The sequence below is a fragment of the Equus przewalskii genome, chromosome X (genome assembly GCF_037783145.1).
Source record: "Equus przewalskii isolate Varuska chromosome X, EquPr2, whole genome shotgun sequence".
Classification (NCBI taxonomy): domain Eukaryota; kingdom Metazoa; phylum Chordata; class Mammalia; order Perissodactyla; family Equidae; genus Equus; species Equus przewalskii.
In genome coordinates this window covers 118,944,266-118,964,692 of record NC_091863.1, presented here as the reverse complement: position 1 = coordinate 118,964,692, position 20,427 = coordinate 118,944,266, and the positions used below count along the sequence as shown (strand labels likewise).

Sequence of the window (20,427 nt, the reverse complement as noted above, 5' to 3'; positions counted from 1 at the left end):
AGTGATACATATCTCCAGCTAGTGGGAAAGATGAATAAGGTGTGCTTCTACATGTAGATACTATTATTAGCAGATTCCTGGCAACTCACACTGCAGGGTTTGATAATGCAGAGGTGAATGAGTATGAAGGAGTCCCTTGGCTGTCCTGGGCTTGCTCTGCCACTACTTCACAGGGCTTGCATGGAGGTACAGTCATACACGCCCTGAAGCTGCTAAGACATAAGCAAAAAGCCACAAGAGTTTTCTGAAATATCTTCCCCAACTACATGGAACCCACTTCTTGGAATCTGGTGCTGAGAGAAGGTGGAAAGCAGTCAAAATATTAGGGAGTGGTGAGAAGAGAGAAATGGACACTGAGAAAAAGATCTGAGAACTTGTATAATTATACCTGCCTCTGCCTGCCCATCTCCAGCAACAATTCTATCTTGGATTTAAATTACTATGGAGCATGAGGGTATATTGATATATGGAGTATATAAATACATGTGCATCTAAAAACTGGATTATAACGATGTGTATATAAATGCACGTGTATATAACAACTGGATTATAACGACATGTAATCTACTGCCACGCTGTAAATTCTACAAATGGAAACATTTTATTGTGGAAGAATGAATTGCCTTTTTAAAAGAATGTTCTCTAGATAACTGCTGTTGGTTTAGGCAAAAGCTTTAATAAAGCAGAAACTACTTGTTTTCTATTTCAGTCCTTGGCCACAGTGAGTCATTTCTATAGTCCTCTGTCCCCCAAGACTAGTAGTCATCTAAACAATAACTTATGACCTGGGGCTCCTGACTTTGAACAAGCTCTGCGGTTGATGGAGGACTGATTGACTGTTTGGAGCCCTGCCTATGATTACCATGGGGGCATGCATCATTTCCGCAGAAATAAAAATGCCCCTATTGTGCTTATGTTCGTGGCTGATAAAAATATATTCAGAAAGAATTTTTGTGTCTGTGAAATGAATTCAGAAAAATGAAGCTAGAATAACAGTCTTATGTGTCCTAAAATACTATATCTTAGTGTATCCTAGATGCTTGAATAATGTGAAAAGAACTATACAAAGTAAAATTTTTAATAAATAAGAAACAATCAAGGGTCGATAAAGCCACAAGGGCACAGCTTGATGCTTTGAGGAGCCCTACCTGAGCTGAGATTTACATAAAAGTCCACAGGGGAGGATTAGCCAGATATAATCAGAAAGCATTTGATATGTCTATTTCTCTGCAAACAGTTTAAAGGGTACCTTATAATCCCTCCCTAACTCTAACCTTTAACTTTCTAGAACAAAAGAATCCTTTTTAGCATTTTCTTAGTTTTGTTTACATTGCACTGCTCTCCTCTTAATGTCAAAAGTGGAGCCCGAGTCTTTGGCAATGTGATGCTTTAGGTATCCTGGCACACGCAGCTACTCTTTCCCTTGTTGTCTCTCTTGCAATTCACAAATTTGGCATTTCCTGCTACTGTGAAAAATGCCCCCTCTTCTTAGCTGCCTCTACCTACCAGACATTGCTCACAACACAGCATCTGCTTTCTTCTCGTCGTGCCTTTCGCAAGTGTCGTTCTGCTCTCTTGAATGGCTTCGTCTCCACCGTTCACTGGGGGCCTCCTGCTGAGCTGGGGAGAGCCCACTCCAAGCAGGAGCTCGCTCCTTCATCTGTGCCTCACTGGATGCTGCACATGCTTCGGTTGCAGAGCCTGTCTTTTCTGTAGTGCAATGATGTGTTTGTTCCCCTACCAGAGGGTGAGGACTTTCAGGGTAGAGACTCGATCTTATTCACTGCCCTATCAACTGAGCCTGGCATACATTAGGCGCACAATTCATGGTTATTAAAAGAACACATGTGCACGGCTTGCTTGCATTTCTAGCAGATCAGCTATTTGATTCTGAGTTTTCAATGGTTTTGGGGAAGATTACTGAATGGCAATGTTAAAATAAAATTCTAGGTCTAACTCTTGTGTACCAAAAACTGAGTTGATTTGTATGAATGGATTAAACAGAGTCACCCGTTCTTGTCTAAGCGGCAAATGCTAAAAAGCACAGACTTAGAAAGTAAGGCAATACTTCATAAAGAACTGGATAAAGAGGTATTTATAAAGGTTGTTGCTAAAAAAGTGGCTTAATTTCCTTTACAATGGTTTGATTCCACATTTGCTGGCTTGTTTGGGGACCCTCAGCTTCACCAATAAATGGGTGCTTTCTATTTCTGTTTCATTATCATGGTTATTAGAGTGTTAACTCATCACCTAAAGAAAAAAAGTTCTCATAAAGCTTTTGGAAAGATGAGTGATGGCAAATGAGTGACAAACCAACTTGCCTGAAGTTTTGAGGAAACTCTTCCTTATAAAGCTAAGATAATCAAAGTTGGCATAATTTTTAAAGTGCCTGCAAACCTGCCAATTCATTAAGTTTTGGAACATTTCATGCCATATTCTAAGAAAAAAAACCTGTTACATAAAGTTGGATAATATGATTTTAAAAACTGACAACAAATTTATACACATTGAAAGTGAACAAGTATGTCTGAAGAGGTGATGAGAATGAGGCAGTGGGTCCAAAGTGGAGAGAATTTCTGGAATTGTGGTGTTCTGGGCAGTCTGCTCTCTAGGTTTCAGTTGTCTCATCTGAGATTGCCCAGATGATGCAACTCCAATTATGAACAAAAGGGAGGGTATCCAGAAATTTGTGCAAGTTTCATTAGCTGTGAGGATGAATGCTGGAACCTTCTGCAGTTGATTATAGTTATATGGACAATACAAAGAGCACAGTTTATTTTACACAGCTATTTAGAGAGAGTTATCTTTCCTTTAACTACCCTTAAAATGGTCAGGGCTGATTAGAGTTTGACTATACTTTTGTTAACATGGTAGGGAGCGCAGTGGTCTGGGTGCCTCACTGTCATGAAATGAGTGGGCCAGGCATCTCATCTACTGCTCTGATGAGGCTCACTGGGGACCGCTGGGCTTCATGGATCTCATTCAGAGAGACTTAACTCTAAATGGCCCTTACCCTCATTGAGGACTTCTCCTTAGGTCATTCGCAAGTCATAAAAATCATTTAGAGTGTGACACTGTAAAAGAGACAGAGGAGATATTTTATCACTTCAGACTTGAGGGATTTCTTTCTTTTCCATGGTTGACTTTTTAAATAATCTGCTCACTTCGAATACTCTTGTTAGAGACTGAATGTAAGTTATTAGGTCCTAGACTTTCAAACTGCCTACAGAGGCCAGGTCTCCATGTGGTCATTTTATTTTACACGGATTCGAGCATCCAATCCCATGGCCCATGAAATACCATGCCGATTAAAGGTGTTCTCTGGTCAAACACATGTGGGAAACCTTGGATAAGACCAAGTTCAGCAGGCCTCTTTCGACAGGACTTCTTGGAGCCTGCATTATGCGAATATGCAAAGGGGCGCTCTAGGAAAGCGATGTGGTAGTGTATGCCAAACCCCTTTGGTGCTGGAGCCTTTTCTTCCTGAAGGAGATAATCCCACAAGACAAGTGTTTGGCAGAACACAGTACAGAGTCCATCGCCTTATCATTCTGAGGGAATGTCGTGATTTCAGTGACATTCTACAGGTCTGTGATGTGCATGTGTCCAAGGGCATCACACGAGATACAGACTCCATCCGCAAAATTACCTTTGGTCATAAGGGGTCATTTAAAAGGCTCAACCCAATGTCCTTGGAGCCACAGTGTTCTCCTATCTAACATGTCTCTTTAAAACTCTGATGATGTGGTTTCTTGACCCTCATTTCACAAATGCACAAGGCAGAAATGATGGGAAAAGGTATCACGTGTGTATGTGTGCATATGTGTATGTATAAATACATATGTATAATATATGCAATGTTTATAATGTATGTGCATGTATGCATCTATATCAAATGTTAACATCAAATATTTCCTAAAATAAACAGAATTATAAATCAGGATTTCAAGCTTTGGCTTTCTTTTAAGAGGTGGAAGAACCATATAAATAATCTAGCTGAGGTCTGTAGCAAGGAAAGAACACGCCCAATTCATATCATAACCTTGTGTCAAATTCAGGACTAGATCCCAGGTCCATGGATTCTTTGTTTATGTTTAATAATTTGGAGATTAATTGATGATTCACAGTAACAAGCTAGAGCTCTTAAATGCTATTTGACTCTACGCCAAGCTAATCTCTTTCATCTGGATAAGCCTCAATGGCCCTAAACCATCATTTCTTCCGGCCTCAAATGACCTTTGACTACCTGCCACCTCAATACCAGTGTCTCAAACCAGCAGTCTTTAAAGTCCTGGTACAAATGTCTCCTTCCCCAGCCCCCTTCTGCAATAGTGACAACTAGAAGTACTTTCTGTCCTTAGAGCTTCCCTCATACTTTATCTGTCCCCTACTTAACAAATGTATCTCTATCTTGTACTTAGTTCTTTACAAACTGATTTTCTCTCTCCTACTGGACTCTAAACTCCTCGAGGGTAAGACCTGTGTCAGATTTATTTTTAATTCCCTCAGCATCTATCACAGTTCCCAGAATGCTGTAGATCCTCAATACATATTCATTGGAGGAATAAATGAATAATACACAAACATCACGGGCAGGAAAGTCTTTATGGCTATTTGTCATTTTCAATAATGAAACCACCGTATCTATAAGATGAGTTGGTTCCTAAATAAAGCTGTAATTTCCTAAGCAGGGTGAATTCTGATCCTGATTTGTGAAAGACAACAAGCACGTTATTTAACATTGTTAAAGTGTAAAAAGGCAAGGAAAAATTTTATGCTTGATGACTGCTTGCTGTTTCCCTCTCTCTCTGTCTCTCTCTCTCTCCCTGTCTCTCTCTCTCTCTACCTCTCTTTTGGTAACAGATGTCAACCTCGGTTAGATTCAACTCAACTTATTAGTGCATGGCTTTTAGCCAAAAGCAATTCACATTTGCAGAAGTGTACTATCACATATGTCTTAATAACAGAAACGTGCTTTTAAAAAAATGTATGTGATAAGTCACATATGGCAGAAAAAATCTGTACATCTCTCAGGCCTTGTTGTCACAATGAAAGCTTGGAGATAATTGCTGCAGAACATTAATATACAAGTGAAAGTCTCTCTGACACATTAAAGAGCCACAGTTTGAACATACTAATCAAGCTTTGATACCGGCATGGTTCCAACAGACTGAGAAATACATGGGCATCTCTTGTCCTGATCACTGATCTTAAGAACATTCAATTTTGATTCTTATCCTCAGAGGTAATATTTAATGTTTCAAGGTAAAGTCATTAGCGTATCCAGGTACATTACGTGCTTACATTCACTAAGCATATATTTAATTTCTCCTTTATATGGAGTGTAATTAACGCGTACCACAGTCTCCCTATGGTGATGAAAGAAGCTTACAACCATGAAGGTATTAAAAATAAATTGAACAAGTGGTTGAGAAATAGGGAGGGGGAGGTGAACCTTTAGAGAGGAAAATATACAAACTACATGGAAATTGTGAATCATTTACCACCACTCTAGTTGAAAGTTTATTTAGCCTTATTTAGATCTTGAGAAGTTACAGAATTTTAGAAAATGCACGTGACTTTTGCAATATATCCATCCACACACAACTTGGAAGACTAGCAGTATGCTCTAGCTATGTGTTTGTTCACTGGTTTCTGAGGCATCACTGCCCTGTCAATGATCTCACATCCATAATGATTTTCAAAGATAGTGAATTAAGAGTGGTCTCTTTGCTCTGAACGAGAATTAGGTGGTATATCAGCCCCAGAAAGCCCAGAACACACAATAAGGGCTTGGTGAATACCTACTCAATGCTTTAAAGGATAAAAAGAGAAAGCGTTGATAGTTGAACCATCACAGTCATGGAAAAGCTTACATCTGTGCCTTTTTCTACATGATCAACTAGAGTAAGGGTTAGCAAAGTTTTTATGTAAGAGGCCAAATAGTAAATATTTTTGTTTTTGTGGTTTGCACAGCCTCTTTCACAACTACTCAACTCTGCCATTGTAGCACAAAAGCAGCCACAGACAATATGGAAACAAACGACCGTAGCTGTGTGAATAAAACTTTTTTATAGACATTGAAATTTAAATCTCATATAATTTTCACTTGTCATGAAATATTCCTTTTCTTTTGATTTCTTCCCCAACCATTTGCCAAACTCTGCATCCAATCACACATATGATCATCTTTACCAATCTGTGTTCATACTTTAGGTGTAAAGGATGCCTCCAGACCTCTACTTTTCCACCAAGACTGTACACGCTTTCCAACCAACAAGCAAATGTTAATTCTTGCATATGAGATCAAACCAGTAACTGGTCGGAGGCAAAGCAGCTAGAAGGAACCAGAGCAACATGGGAACATTTGACGTGTGGCGTAAGTCAAGAATAAGAGACTAGATGACTTGGTCAGTTACAACACACAGGCTCTTCTGATCTGACACTCTACTAGAGTAAAGCCACCAGTCCTATTAAGCCTGCAGGCCAGGTTCCTGAAAGGACTGTTTTCTGGGATGTGTCCAATTTGTTTACTTGTTCATTCATTCAGAAAACATGTATTGAATCCTTACTTTATCTGGGGTCTCAGTGCACTGTGTAAGTGGAATTCTCTGACAGACATCAGAAACGGAAAAAGGACCACTGTACATAAAACTTTTAAGAACTCCGCTTCTGCTCTGCTGTCAGGCAGTGTAATTGAACCAGGCTCTGGAATTTCTGTCCCTGAGCCAAGGTCTTGAAGAGGCCTCTCTTCTTAAAGTGCCCAGATGGTTGTGGCTGGGCAAGTGAGTTAGGTTTCGTGAGCCCAAATGCAACAGGACACCCAAACTCACACTGAGAACAGTACCTAATTTAATTACAAGACATTTCTAAACATCTACCAGTTGATTGTGACTTAGGCTTATTACCAAGCAGATTTTCGAATATATTTAGAAATAAAAAGCTTCATATTCTAGCACTAATCCTTTGGCTCTTCTAGTTTTCCTGTTTTCTCTTTGTAATGTTCCTTAAAGGGCTAGACATTAGATCGAGTCTGCACTGTGAATTAAGAAGAGCTCATAAAAAAAATAGAATTATCTGTAGTGTTGAATCCTCACAACGAGCAGAGAGAAAACTGGTCCCACGTCCAGCTCATGAGAGTGCGGCTTAATGCAACCCCACACACTGCCAGTGGGTCACCTTGTGCACGTCAAGATGGAGCTTAGGACTCACTTCCTATCGAGAGGGCTTGAACTTGGAGATGTTTGTCCCACTGAGGGCCTAGATTTACACTCCTCCAGCCCTTGCCCCATGCCTTGTGACCTGGGGCATACATCTGTATGCAGGTGGACTAGAGGGAGGGGTGCAGTTGGACTGGGGAAATGAAGATCACTAATGGCCCACTCAAGGACTGGAAATCCTGGCCTTGGCCTCATTAGGGCCCTCCTCTAATCCGTGGAGCTTGCCTGCCACGGGCTTGCAGTAGAGAAGCCTTCTGGGCATAGACAGAAAAGAAATTAGGCTGCAGAAGAGATTTCAACACCAACCAAACAACCAGACAAAAACTCAGCAACTAAAAATACTCCCATGGGATGACTACAGCATACCACATGTCCAGACTACAGACACACCTCCAGAGGCTGCAGGAGCCCAATAAGGAACATGCTGTGGTCTAAGAAAAATCAAATTTACAAACAAAGTTCACAAAACCTTTTGGAAAAGTGAATTAGAGCTTGGATTTAATGGTGTGCTAACCACTACCCGGGTGACTTGGAAAAATTAATTCTTTTACAAACATAAACACAAGCAGTCTTCTTGTCATTGGTATTAACTGATCCATTCTCCCAGGAACACTATTAAAAATCAATGCACTCCCCATTTCTGCATTTGGTACCCACTATGATGGAAGTCAGCTGGCATAAAGCAACACGTAGTTCCTAGAGATGTGATATTTCTAGACTGATAATAACCCAGCAAATAGAGCAGGTCTTCCCTAGGCCACATGGTTGGCGGGACTGGTATGCATCATAACACTGCAATCCGATGTCACAAACCCAAATGACAAGACGGACATCCTTCTTAATTTGAAAGTCTCGCTTCTGGAAAAGACAGAACGTCTAAGATGTACTATATTTAAAACAGTGCTGTGTGGCTTGTTTATAATTTAAGAGTATCCCACAAAATGGCTTGGAAATAGCTCTCTGTTAGCTAGAAAGACGTTTAGTTAAATATATTTTTATGAGATTTTCATTAACAGAGTAGCAAGGCCTTGATGCCAAGGTGTCAAACCTCCCCACGTGGCTGGAAATCACTTGGCACATTTTCAGCCATTTACGTCTCTGTCATAGGTCCAAGGTTTGCAATTAAAAATGTAATCTTTTTAGCATGTGCAAAACCCAAAGGCTTGAAGTACTATGCATTGAATATGACTGTAATAGTATTTGGCAGCTATTCACGGATGGCACATATTAATTTATGTAAACTGGGCACAACTTGGGGCACTTCTGCATCAGGACCACAGCAAAAAATAAAAGCTGGTCTTTGCTTATTGGGGTATTTTTTTTTGCTTGTTTTCATTTTTAAATTGTCATGAATAGAGATTAACTCAAAATCCAAGTCTCTTTTGTGACCTTATTTTTTCACATGCATGGAGTCCATTAAAATTAAAATTTCCAACGAATAAAAAAATAACTTACTTCACAGGATTATTCTTAGGTTTTGCCTTTTCAACAGCCTGTAAACAGAAGGAAAAAAAGACAATTAGACAACATGAGCAGGCATAATCTTTGCAACTAGTTACCAAAACAATAAGCAATATAAAATGCTCTTCAGAAACATAAGGAGCTAACGGAAGCAGGCTGCTGGAGGTAAGCAGACAGGAGATGCAGAAAACAAATTTTCTCTCCTGAGAAACGTGGGTGCCTGTCCAAGAGTAGCTTTCAGACACAGGCGGGCACTGTCGGGGCTGCTGGAAAGTTCAGCTGTGCCCATGCGAGTGGGCCCTTAGGTTCACGGCTCGATTCTCCTCTGCCCGCCTTTCACTCTAACCTCACCCATTGTGTGAGCCTAGTGGGGCTCTTATGACAAGGCGAGGAGGTTGGTGTGGAGGGAGTGAATGGTCATGGGCATATGGAGTTTTAGATTTGTGGTGGGGAACCGTTTACCCTGTGTTACTATTGACATCTGGCTGTACCTGCACAGTGATAGAAAGGCCAAAGTATCCATTTCTAAAATCATTTTTATTAGCAGACACCACAAAAGGGCAAGGGATGGCCGACTGCATGGATCAATTTTTTCCCATGGAACCTTTAAGAAAACACACACCAAATCATCGAAATGAGGAAATCTCTGGGCCTCTCGGCCTGCGTCGCCTTAGACATGGAGCCTGGTTCCAGTTTATTGCTGAACCCATTGATCTGTGTACAGTCCATTTATCATTCATGAAAAGAGCTAGTGATCTTCACAGTATATTAGAAGAAACAACTCAGATCATCTGTCAACAGCCCTCTTATTTCTGTTTCCCTCTCCACAGGGATTGCATCTCCTTCGATTCTTCTGGAATTAAAATGTTGCTAAGCAACACAGCTGGGGGCGCTGATGGCAGCATGGCTACAGTCTATCAAACTGTTTAAGCACCTGGAGGGGTTTAGTGATGATTTTTTTTTCATACTTCTGTAGCATAATTATGTAATCAGAACCAAATTTGTACTTCCCTAGACTTTTTCAGGCTGTAGAAATAACGCTTAACAGGGGGAGTGTTGAAGCAGTGGTTTGACAACCTCAGGGTTCTTCAGACTCTTTTAAATAAAAGTATCCATTTGGAGACCTTTATATTTGTGAATCCTGGAGGTGGGTGAGGGCTAAGAGAGGAAGACAATACTGTTGTAAATTAGAATGCAAAGGCAACCACTTGTAACAGAGACAATTTACAATCTAACATTGGACTTGACATTCTGGGTGACCAGTGCATAAGCATACTGAACCCTTATATGCATAACAACAACTCAATGCACTTTGAAGCAATTTTTTAAAATAAATGAAACACTTCCCAAGTTTAGACATTACTGTTGGAAATCCAAGTCCTTCTCATGTCTATTAAGTCTCAGGTTCTGTTGCTAGATAAATACTCATTAATATTTGGGCACTTTTTTTTGGCTCAGTAGGCAAAAATCATTTTCTCACCATCTGTGCCTGAGGTTCAATTTTGGCAAGTGGAGAATAGCAAGAAAGCTAGAGAATGAGGTAACAGATGAAAACGATAAAACAAGGAATATGTGTCTAGCTGGCCCGAGTCATGTCTCACATGTGTTTAGGTTATGAATGCAGTTCCTGTAAAGGATGCTGAAAGGAAGAGAGGGATGCTGGTGAGGAGTGGTGGGTGGACATCCACCTTCACTAGTCTGCCTTTTCTGGCACTTTTCTCCCCCAATCATGGCTGGTTTGGAATAGGATGTGGTAGTGTGCTGAAGACATGTCATTGTGGAAATCACATGGATCCACCTGTCTTGATCCCTGAAAATCCAAACAAGTCTGTTCTAGAAGACTTAGGTTATCATAAAGTAATGGGCATGGTGTTCAAGTGGTTTCCTTTTAAAGCACGCTGGATGTAACAGTATGAGCATGCCACTGGCAGAAGATGGGGAGGGGCGAAATCAAAGCGACATTGCTTAACCTAGCTCTGATTCAACGACATGTTTTTTGAAAATGCTCTCTCTTCGCTGTGCTCCGGGATTGCCAACTAGACCCAGTTATTCTTCTCTGCTCAGGAGGAACATGATTTCGTTCAAGGCCAGTTTCTTTGAAACATATGTCTTTTTATACAGCCATTATAGGAAAATAACTTCCTTCAAATTAATTTTTCCAGGTTGCTTGGCTATTGATTGAAAATATCTGTGCTAAAAGGTTCTCTTTTCTTTGGAAATTAACTCGGGATCATTCCAGAGTACCAACAGCTCGAGTCAGATGTGCTCATGTTATCCTCCTGTGTGCTCAGTACCTTTAATCTCTAAACTAAATGGTTGCAGGGAGTCTCTGCCAGACACAAAACACAGCTCACAATTTGTGTTCTTCACTTTCACTGTAATTTGTCTTTGTTTTATTTTTTATTTTTATCTTTTTAAAGATTGGCCCTGAGCTAAAATCTGTTGCCAACCCTTCTTTTTTTTTCCTTCTTCTCCCCAAAACCCCCCAGCACATAGTTGTATATTCTAGTTGTAGATCCTTCTATACCTGCTATGTGGGATGCCGCCTCAGCATGGCTTGATGAGCAGTGCTAGGTCCACGCCCAGGATCCGAACCGGCAAAACTCTTGGGATCCTGGGCACGAACTTAACCACTCGGCCACAGGGCAGCCCCTTTGTCTTTGTTTTAAGCATGCTATTGGGAATTATTAAATTAAGAGAACTTGAAGAAAGGTTAAGTGAATTATTTGTGTGCAAAATATATATGCCTTTAAGGCATAAGAATTAATCTACAAAACATACAAGAGAAAATTCCTCTTTTGAAATTATAGGACATGAAAAGACAATCCCAAATTCCAGCTACATGTGCCAGAATGTGAGATATTCCGCAAAAGGAAGGGAATCAAAATGACATGATATAGTGTAATTCACCAAGCACGAAGAGGGTTACATATTGGGATTACAGCTAATTTTGAGTTGAAAAACATACATTAAAGTAATTTGAACTGATTGGAAAATAGAGGCTACATAGTTAACACTTATGCTGCTTTAATTTGTAATGCCTATATGCTTTTTAAAGCCTATATTCTACTTATTTTGTGCCATGTTTCCCTAACATAATAGTTATCTTGCCATTAAGGAAGCTCTAGTATAAGAAAGGATGATAAAATATATTAAAATGTTAAAAAAAATAGACTCCAATATGGTGTAATCAGAGGCAACGGGCTAGGGTGGGAAGAGTCTGTGCTAGAAATCCAGAAACCTGTGTCCCACTCCCAGCTTTGCCACTTACCGTTATCACGACATTAGCAAGGTGTCTGACACCTCTGAGCTTCAGCTTCCTCCTTTTAAAAATGAAGATAATCAGTCCTGCTCTGTCTAAATCAAGAGTGGTTGTGAGTAGCCAACATCCATGACAGTGCTCTAGAAAACAGAGCACACTATGCAAACACGGTGCATCTTGATTGTGACTGCTTTCCACACTGGCATTGGCATATAAACTTTTACAGCCAGAGAGTTCATGGGCTTCCTGACCAGGTTGCAGCATCAAACCTATGTAGTTGTTCCAATGAGGATTATAGGAGTCACTCTTTTCCTCTCTCCATATCAGGAGTAGTTCTGGAGTGAATAGAATGCTTCTGTCTGGGCAGTCCTACGCGAGGAAGACTTTGATGTGTTGAGATCCTGACAGACCTAGCCCAGCAGTAGAGAGGGTCCTATACCTTCACGCAGGCCTCTGCCCTGAACCTTCTTAGGGGCTAGTGTTGATGGTAGAGGGGTCAGGGCACCTGAGGTGCTGTGGGGGCACAAGCACGCGTACGTGCACTCAAACCTCTCTCTCTCTCTCTCTCCACAAGGAAGCCTAAGAAGTATCCCTCTTCTCCAGGTGACTCTTCCATTAGCAGTCCTGCCTCTCACACCTCACTCTATCAGGAGGGTCCTTCACTTTTTCACTAATATTTGACCTTGAGGTTGGGAAGTCCTGAGGATGCTACCCCTGGTGAGCCTCCTCCATGATATGTATCTCCAGAAAGTATATGCCACAGAAGAAGGCACTTCTCTCACTCAAGGAGTGTTTAAGAGCTGACTCTTCTCTCGTTACCAGCATTGTACTATTCGTGGTATCCTGCTAAGCAGCAAATTTATCTCCTCAGGAGGAATGATATGGCTAAGGGCATACTCATAGTTGCTCACTCATTAAATCTATCTTCTTAAAATAAGAAGGGCCTTGTCTTTCTGTTATGTAGAGAATCCTTTTGCTGCACTGAAGCTGAAGTGACTTGGGGACCATACTCAACTAAGTGAACCATAAAATGTAGAGCTATCATGAAAAAATAGAGAGAAAGAAGGAAAGAAAGAAAGAAGGAGAGAATGTGGTCGTCTATTGAGTCGCAACCTCCACGGCATACATTACATCATATTTCTTGAGGGAGAAAATGCACATATGAGGCACTTAGGAAACTTTCTAGTCATCTTTTATGTACTGATCGAACTTCTTTTAAATTCTGACCCAGTGATTACATATCATTAACTGTTATTCTAGTCCCAATAGACACATGTATATATTTATAAAAAATTTTAGAGAATATTTTTGGGCTTTTAAGAAGCATGCTCTGAACAGTTATATCAAGACTATGACATTACTCGCCCCCACTCTGAGATTTACAGAAAATAAACTCAATGTAATATGTTTCCTGTTCATTGAGACTGTCAAAGTGAGCCCTTGGATGGCCTAGAGATATTGTAGCAAGGCTACAGATTCAGGTACTGTTTTCTTCCTTAATCAATAATAATGCTGTCAGTCAAGCACAAAATGTGACTCTATTAGCATTGCTCTATATGGCTTCTACATTTCCTGCTTATATGTTTTTTCCTGGCACTATACTAATAGATACACTCAAGCAGGGTCTATACAATACATTTCTTGATAAAAAGTGAAAAGTGAATCATTCAGATAATTTCAAATAACTGGATATTAGGCATTATGGAACAAGACAGAAGGACAATTGGTTGCATTGGTTTTGTGTTTCTATGTTTTAACTTTTTTTTCACTTTTGACAGCACTATTCTACAAGACACAGCCATATCTTAATCTAGCGGCATGTATTGGTAAATTGCATCGATTGCCTAAGTTCAGAAGAGAAACTCCTCTATTAACAAATGAACTCATCATTAGGGTATTCAGATGGTCTAAAATCAATACCTACAGAATTGGTTAAATCAATTAAAGAGACATAAACTGAGAGCACTTGCCCAAATATAAAAATGAATGGGTTAATTACAGCATTTAAATAGATTTCACTGGAATGAGTAAAATAGTAAGAGGCTATATTATATTCTATAGGCTAGGATTTCAGCTGGCAGCATGCATGCACAGCCAGGATTGCAGATTAAGAGGAGAAAATGTCACTCAGCATTTTGCAACACCTGGATGCCTGCCTGAATTTCTGACCTTACATCCAGGGACTGCAATCTTTAGGAAAACACTACCCATGATATTTAACCTTCTGGATAGGTGCCCGGAAGGAAATGTGGAAACGTTCTGTATTTGAACATCGAACCTGTAGGAAGCAAAAACATGTTCCCTATCCATAGAGTATTGGTTTTCTCCCATTTTAATTTAATTCATTGTTTTCTATGCATATGTGAAGTAGGGCTATGCTAGACATAACGGGGGCAGGAACAGAATTTTGACAGGCAGAGATTGGAGGAAATGTGTTCCAGGTGGAGAGAATTGTGTGTTGCACCTAACAGTCACTTAATAAACATAGGGTAGATAAACAAATTGGGGATAATTGTGGAGTCTGAGAGGCCTGAACACTGCCCTGGGTTTGAAAGAGTACCGGAGGGTCTCAAATTCTGTGCAGAGGATAAAAGTGGCCTCTGAAGGAAAAGCCGAGCTCCAGGACCATGTGCATCTGGATCTGTCCTGCAACTGCATGTGAGGTCATATTCACACCCCAAAGAGGAGGGAGTCCAGAGCACCGGCAGGGTAAATTTCCCATCCCGCTTTCTGGCAGAAGGCTGTGCTTTTCTCATTCTTCCTGCAGCTACGGCCGAGCTTGATCCTTATTACTTCTCACCCAGACAACGGCCACTGCCTCTTCACTGGTCCGCTGGTCTCCCTTTTCTTACCCCATTTTATGCTCCACTTTGATCATGTCACTTTTTCTCAGAACCCTTCATGGCTTCCCATTACTCAGTGAATTACTTAAGCAACTTTACCCACTCTGCCTTTCAAGACCCTGCCAATGCCAGCTGAACATCGGCCTCATAGCGGGTCCTATTTGTCCCTGCGTGTGTATTTCACTAAAATGGCAACGAGTAGGAGTTTTTTGAGTGTCTGGTCCAAAGATGATGTGACAACAGGATTTAGAAGTGCATGCATCCCATCAAGGCTTGCTCCCTCCAAGGCTTCTATTTTGCTGGATAGAAAACCCTTCAGCAAGATCCATTTGTCAACTGGCAATTTTGTTTATAACTAAAGTTTTGGCATATTGTAACTTAATGAAAAATGCACTGTCTTTGGCGAAGATGTATGTTTCACTCGCAAGAATCATCTGCTGACACTAATCATTCTCTAAGTGGAGTAAATATGGAAACACCAGGTAGAACATTTCAGTATTGGCTTGAGTTATTTACTCTTCCCATTAGAAGGGCAAATGTAAGTGGCACTCAGTTACTCTGTTCCCCTGGTGTTTGTGAATTCAGTTGAATTTTCAAATCAGCCAATCTGATCCCTCTTGCCCCTGATGCTAGGCGGGCACCCATCACAAAATGACGTGTGTCCTTTGATAGGAGACAATCAATACCTAATAGAAGCTCTCTCCCTACCATGTGTAACCAGGAAAATGGGAAGAGTATTCTTAGCACATAGTAGGTACTCAATCAAGTAAGTATTCCAAAACCTACATGAGAGCGAATATTGATGATGCATCTTTAGCTTTAGCAAACTAGTGTGTTCAGGCTTTCTGTCTTTAGAGCACGTTCTTCTCTGGATGAGGATGCTGCATCCACCTTGAACCACATACCTGTATTAGAAAAACCAGTAGTCTTCCACCTACTCTCACACTGCTACCATACTCACAACACTTCTGATGTGTGGGCTTTTTTCCAACCCAGCAATTCTGTGACACCAGCCGGGTGTCCTACAATTTAACTCAGTTTGGACACTATCTATCTGGCGATAGTGTCAGATCACAGGTTAAGGTTTCAGTCCCACAAGACTGTCTCCTCCTCCCCTTGAGATACCAGTTGCAAGTCTGAGTTGTCATCTGTGCCTCTGACCAATCAGCTGTAAGTCAGAGGGTCCCATGGCCCCCTCCTTGGGTTGGATTAATTTGCCAGAGTGGCCCACAGAACTCAGAAAACCAGTTACTTAACGTTTACCAGTTTATCAAAGGATATGATAAAGGATACGGATGAACAGCCAGATGAAGAGATACATGGGGCAAGGTCTGGGAGGGTCCCAAGCATAAGAGCTCCTGTCCTCAGGGAGTTAGGGTGCGGTCGCCCTCCCGGTACATGGATGTGTTCACCAGCCTGGAAGCTCTCCAAATCCCATACTGTTGGGTTTTTATAGAGGCTTCTTCACATAGGCATGCATGATTAATTATTAACTCCATTCCCAGCCCCTCTCCCCTCTCTAGAGAAGTAGGGGGTGGGGACAGACAGGACTGAAAGTTCCAAGCTTCTAATTCTGGCTTGGTCTTTCTGGTGACCAGTGCCCAATCAGGACCCCATTCAGAGTCGCCTTATTAGAACAAAAGATGCTCTTATCACCCAGGAAATTCCACGGGATTTAGTACCCTGTGTCAGGAAACAGAGCCAAAGACCAAATATTAGAACAAAAGATGCTCCTAGTGCTCTTATCAGTGAGGAAATTACAAGGGACTTAGGAGCTCTGTGCCGGTAACTGAGGGCAGAGACCAATATATATATTCTGTACAATCTCACAATGCCAAATGCCAACTGACTTCTCCATGCCTCGGTGTCCTTATTGGCAAATGTAGACAGCTAGAGTAAAGACTCTCTATGGTCACTTTAAGGCCTGCTAGTCTCTCTATATATTTTTTTAAAGATTGGCACCTGAGCTAACAACTGTTGCCAATCTTCTTTTTTTTTTCTCCTTTATCTCCCCAAAACCGCCCCCGTACATAATTGTATATCTTAGTTGCAGGTCCTTCTAGTTATGGCACGTGGGACAACACCTCAACGTAGCCTGACGAGCGGTGCCATGTCCGAGCCCAGGGTCCGAACCAGCGAAACCCTGGGCCGCCACAGCGGAGTGCGCGAAATTAACCACTCAGCCACGGGGCTGGCCCCCTGCTATTCTATATTTTAATACACAAACAAATATTTCAGATATATATCATACATGATTCAGGGCTAAATATGAAACCTGAGTCCACCTTCATTAGCAAAAAACAAGATTTATTGGCAAGTTTATAAATGTTTATATCTAATATTCCAAAGACTCCTACAAGACTCTGTGAAATAAGCGTTATGCCATCCCATTCATTCTGGAAAGGTCTGCTGCTTTTATCCGCACATTCACTTGACCTTTGAATGGTTAATTGTGGATTGGTAGCTAATCTCAAATCTGGACACCTCTTCTGTGTACTCACACTGCTTGTGCTCTTTGCTCTTGCTAAATAAATAGCAAAAATTAACTAGAACTAGGACTAGGACAGACTCTGTTTTTCATCCAGGACAAGTGCTTGGGTGTTTGCAGCCTGTCTGCTAGCTCCTCCAGCAGAAGGCAGGGATTCGGGGGACAAGTAAAGCATTCCTGGGCCCTAAACCAAGCCCCAGTAAATTTTTCAAAGCCAGCGTATAAATCTCAAAATCTTATATTTTCAGTCTGGCAAAGTGTTTTATTACACAGCTTTTACTGGAGATGTTCATATTGCTCTCGTATGTACTAGAACCCTAATTAAACTCAAGACTTGGAAACTTCCAATAAACTTCGGTGCACGTGGTACCCTGTCCGGGGTTTGTTAGCTAATGACTCCAAGACAGAACTTCCAGGCTCCAACAACGGATTTGGGACCCAAATTGGGGTGATGGAGGAGCCTAAGGAAAAGAATAGGTTTGGAACAAACAAGGAGTGGCGTGAGACTGGAGGGAGGACCAACGCTGTCTAGCCACTTCCTCCAGCCAAGGGGCAGCAACAAGGGCAACACGGTAATGCCTCTGCCTTCCAGCACCTCAATTCAAATCAACTGAGTGATCCCCAGCTTCCCAGAGGTGGCTGCTACTCTCCCTACCACCCTCTTTACATAGCCACATATATGCCACATGTTCTTTGTGGACAAAAGGCTGTGGTTATCCCTGTCCTATATGAGAGTTATCCATATTGAAATAACAGATCATACCCATTTGTTTCTGTGTGGATCTTGGGGCAAGCAGCACAGCCTCACCAATATCTGATTTAAGGGCATTATGAGAAAAGTGTTAAGCTAAGCAAAATAGCCATTGGCTTTGCAATTGAAATGCTCATAGATGGATATTTCACAAATTGTAGTGGACATTAGCCAGTATCTGGTCATCAGCTGTGACGAGCACAACATGTAAAAACGTTGTGCTTCTCTGCATCTCTATGTGCTCAAAGCATTTTATTGAGATTACAATAAAAAGGCAATCTATGGAGATTACAAGTCAAAATATTTGGTACTAAAAGTAGAAGACCTAATTACAATGAAAAAATTCAGCATGCAAGATTCTAAACAGTCACAGACTTGCCTGGAGCATATTAAAAATCACATCATACAAGCCCTAAGCAGTTTCTTATTAATCTAGTCGCTATGCTAATAGAGCCAAATGGGAAACACAATCTTGGGGATATGAAGGCCAATGTTATTCTATTAACCTTATATGTTATCCTATTTACTTTCCTGTCTTTAATGAATAAATTAAAATGTCCTCTCATTCTCTAATTGCTGGATAGTTAGGGTATGATAATGTACCGATTTTATTCAGCTACATTCTGTAGCCTTAACAACCCAAACTCGATCATATTGTGGGGGATTTCAACAAAAGGCAATGACAGAAAAACTGTTTACATTAAAAGAGTCTATCAAAGTTATTTTGCACCTGGTTTCATCCTAATCCATCTGCTGTTTCTATATCTCTGACAGGCTGACCTCTCTGGTTGAGAAAGCTTGGGAGGTAACAACTTATCGAGCACAGTGAAGGAGAACTGTGGCTAAAACATAGAAACAATTACAGCAGAGAGGAGTTTCTGTCGTCACAACAAATGCATTCACTACAGCACGTCAACTTCAAAAGAGCCAGCTGATAGCAGGAGTAAATTTATTGCATCGTTTTCATTAGCAAACCTTAAACACAAAAGTGGGCTTGCATTTAACTTGGCTGGTAGGTTTTGAAAGTTCAGTATGCGTTATAGGTAGAAGGAACACATCCCAAAGCCGTTAGAAAGTTCAGATTTTCTGCTACCATGGAATTTCATCTCATTTGCAATTATCGAGTAACAACCTAGCTAGTTGAGCTGGTCCAACAATAACAACAAAAACAAACAAACAAAATTGGATCAAATATAAAACCAAATGTAAACCTGCATTAAAAGCAAGCTGTTTTGTGTATGAGGTAATTAGTGATCTTCAGACAAAAAAGAAAATTATGAAGTGGAGGAGAAGAGCTAAGAAGACAATATTTTTCTGCACATGTTAACATGTTTGAGGTGCAGCTCTGCCACTAGCATCTAGTTGAAAAGTCCACACATGCCCAGTAACATGCTTTGAATTAAGTGCACATATCTAAGGGTACCAGGGCAATCCTTTGGCAGAAAAAGGGAGAAGACTGGGTAAAATAAAAGTGGGGACACTTACAACAATATATACAGACACAAGTCATTAGAATGCCTTTGTGCTCAAAGAAAATTTGAATTGTTCAACTCTGCTTTTAAAGCACCGACACCACTCCAAGCATTATCTAGAGTCCTTTAGCTGAGCCTGGTCACCAATTAAACCTTTCCAGTCATAGTACCCATTTTCTGAACTTCTACCTGGGCTAAATGAAGTCATCTAAGGTTTCAGTCTAATTTACATAGTAACAAGATGGTATTAATATTAAAATGCCTTGAAGGTGGTTTCTAACAACGCCTATTTCTTTTATGGCCTTTATATGTCTAAAGTCTGCTGCTTCTGATGCCAATCTGAGATGATTAGGGCCTGGGAGAGCCATGCACAGGTCTCACCCAGCTTCAGAACCCTGGCATCACAGACCATCCAGCCACCAGAGCCTAGTAACAGACTACATGCTTAGAGCTGTGTAAATGAAACTATCACTCAAGGCAACATTAAGCAGATGTTTACCTGGTTCTATGAATGTGTGCTCGAGGGAGCTCTGGAGTTTGGCTACCACACATTCTAGAAGCCTTTGGAATAGGGCAAATTGTGGATAGCTTAAAACTTTAAAGACAGCAATTTTGATAACCCTGTCAATACAATTTCTTTGTTAAAAAAACATTTGAGACTGATTAGGCTGCTTATATTGAAAGAGAAGCACAAGGTCTATATCTTTAGATCTTTTATTGAACTCCAAGCACAGCATCAATAACTGCTTCTCAGCTGTAAATGGAAATTGATTCCAGGTTTAACCCCTCATTTTCAAGGGTTCTTTTAATCCCGAGAAACATAAGGAAAAAAATTTGTCCAAAAGGAAAACTGAAGGTTCAGTGCTATGAGGTGAGAGCATTCAGAGAGCCCTACCCCTACACCTACACACTCCCAAGATGCCTGTCCTA

At 40.9% G+C, this 20,427-nt stretch overlaps 1 protein-coding gene across 6 annotated transcripts in view; it reads right to left on the bottom strand.

Moving 5' to 3' along the window:
• The window catches only part of AFF2 (ALF transcription elongation factor 2), a 472,149-nt gene that overhangs the window by 84,315 nt on the left and 367,407 nt on the right, over positions 1–20,427 (bottom strand). For all 6 annotated transcript variants that reach the window (XR_011535908.1, XM_070604228.1, XM_070604227.1 and 3 more), the window contains one exon: positions 8,676–8,713. Coding sequence is in view for 5 of the 6 variants with exons in the window: in XM_070604228.1 (XP_070460329.1) it covers positions 8,676–8,713 (38 nt within the window). In the remaining variant the exon portion in view is untranslated. The remainder of the gene's footprint in view (positions 1–8,675; positions 8,714–20,427) is intronic.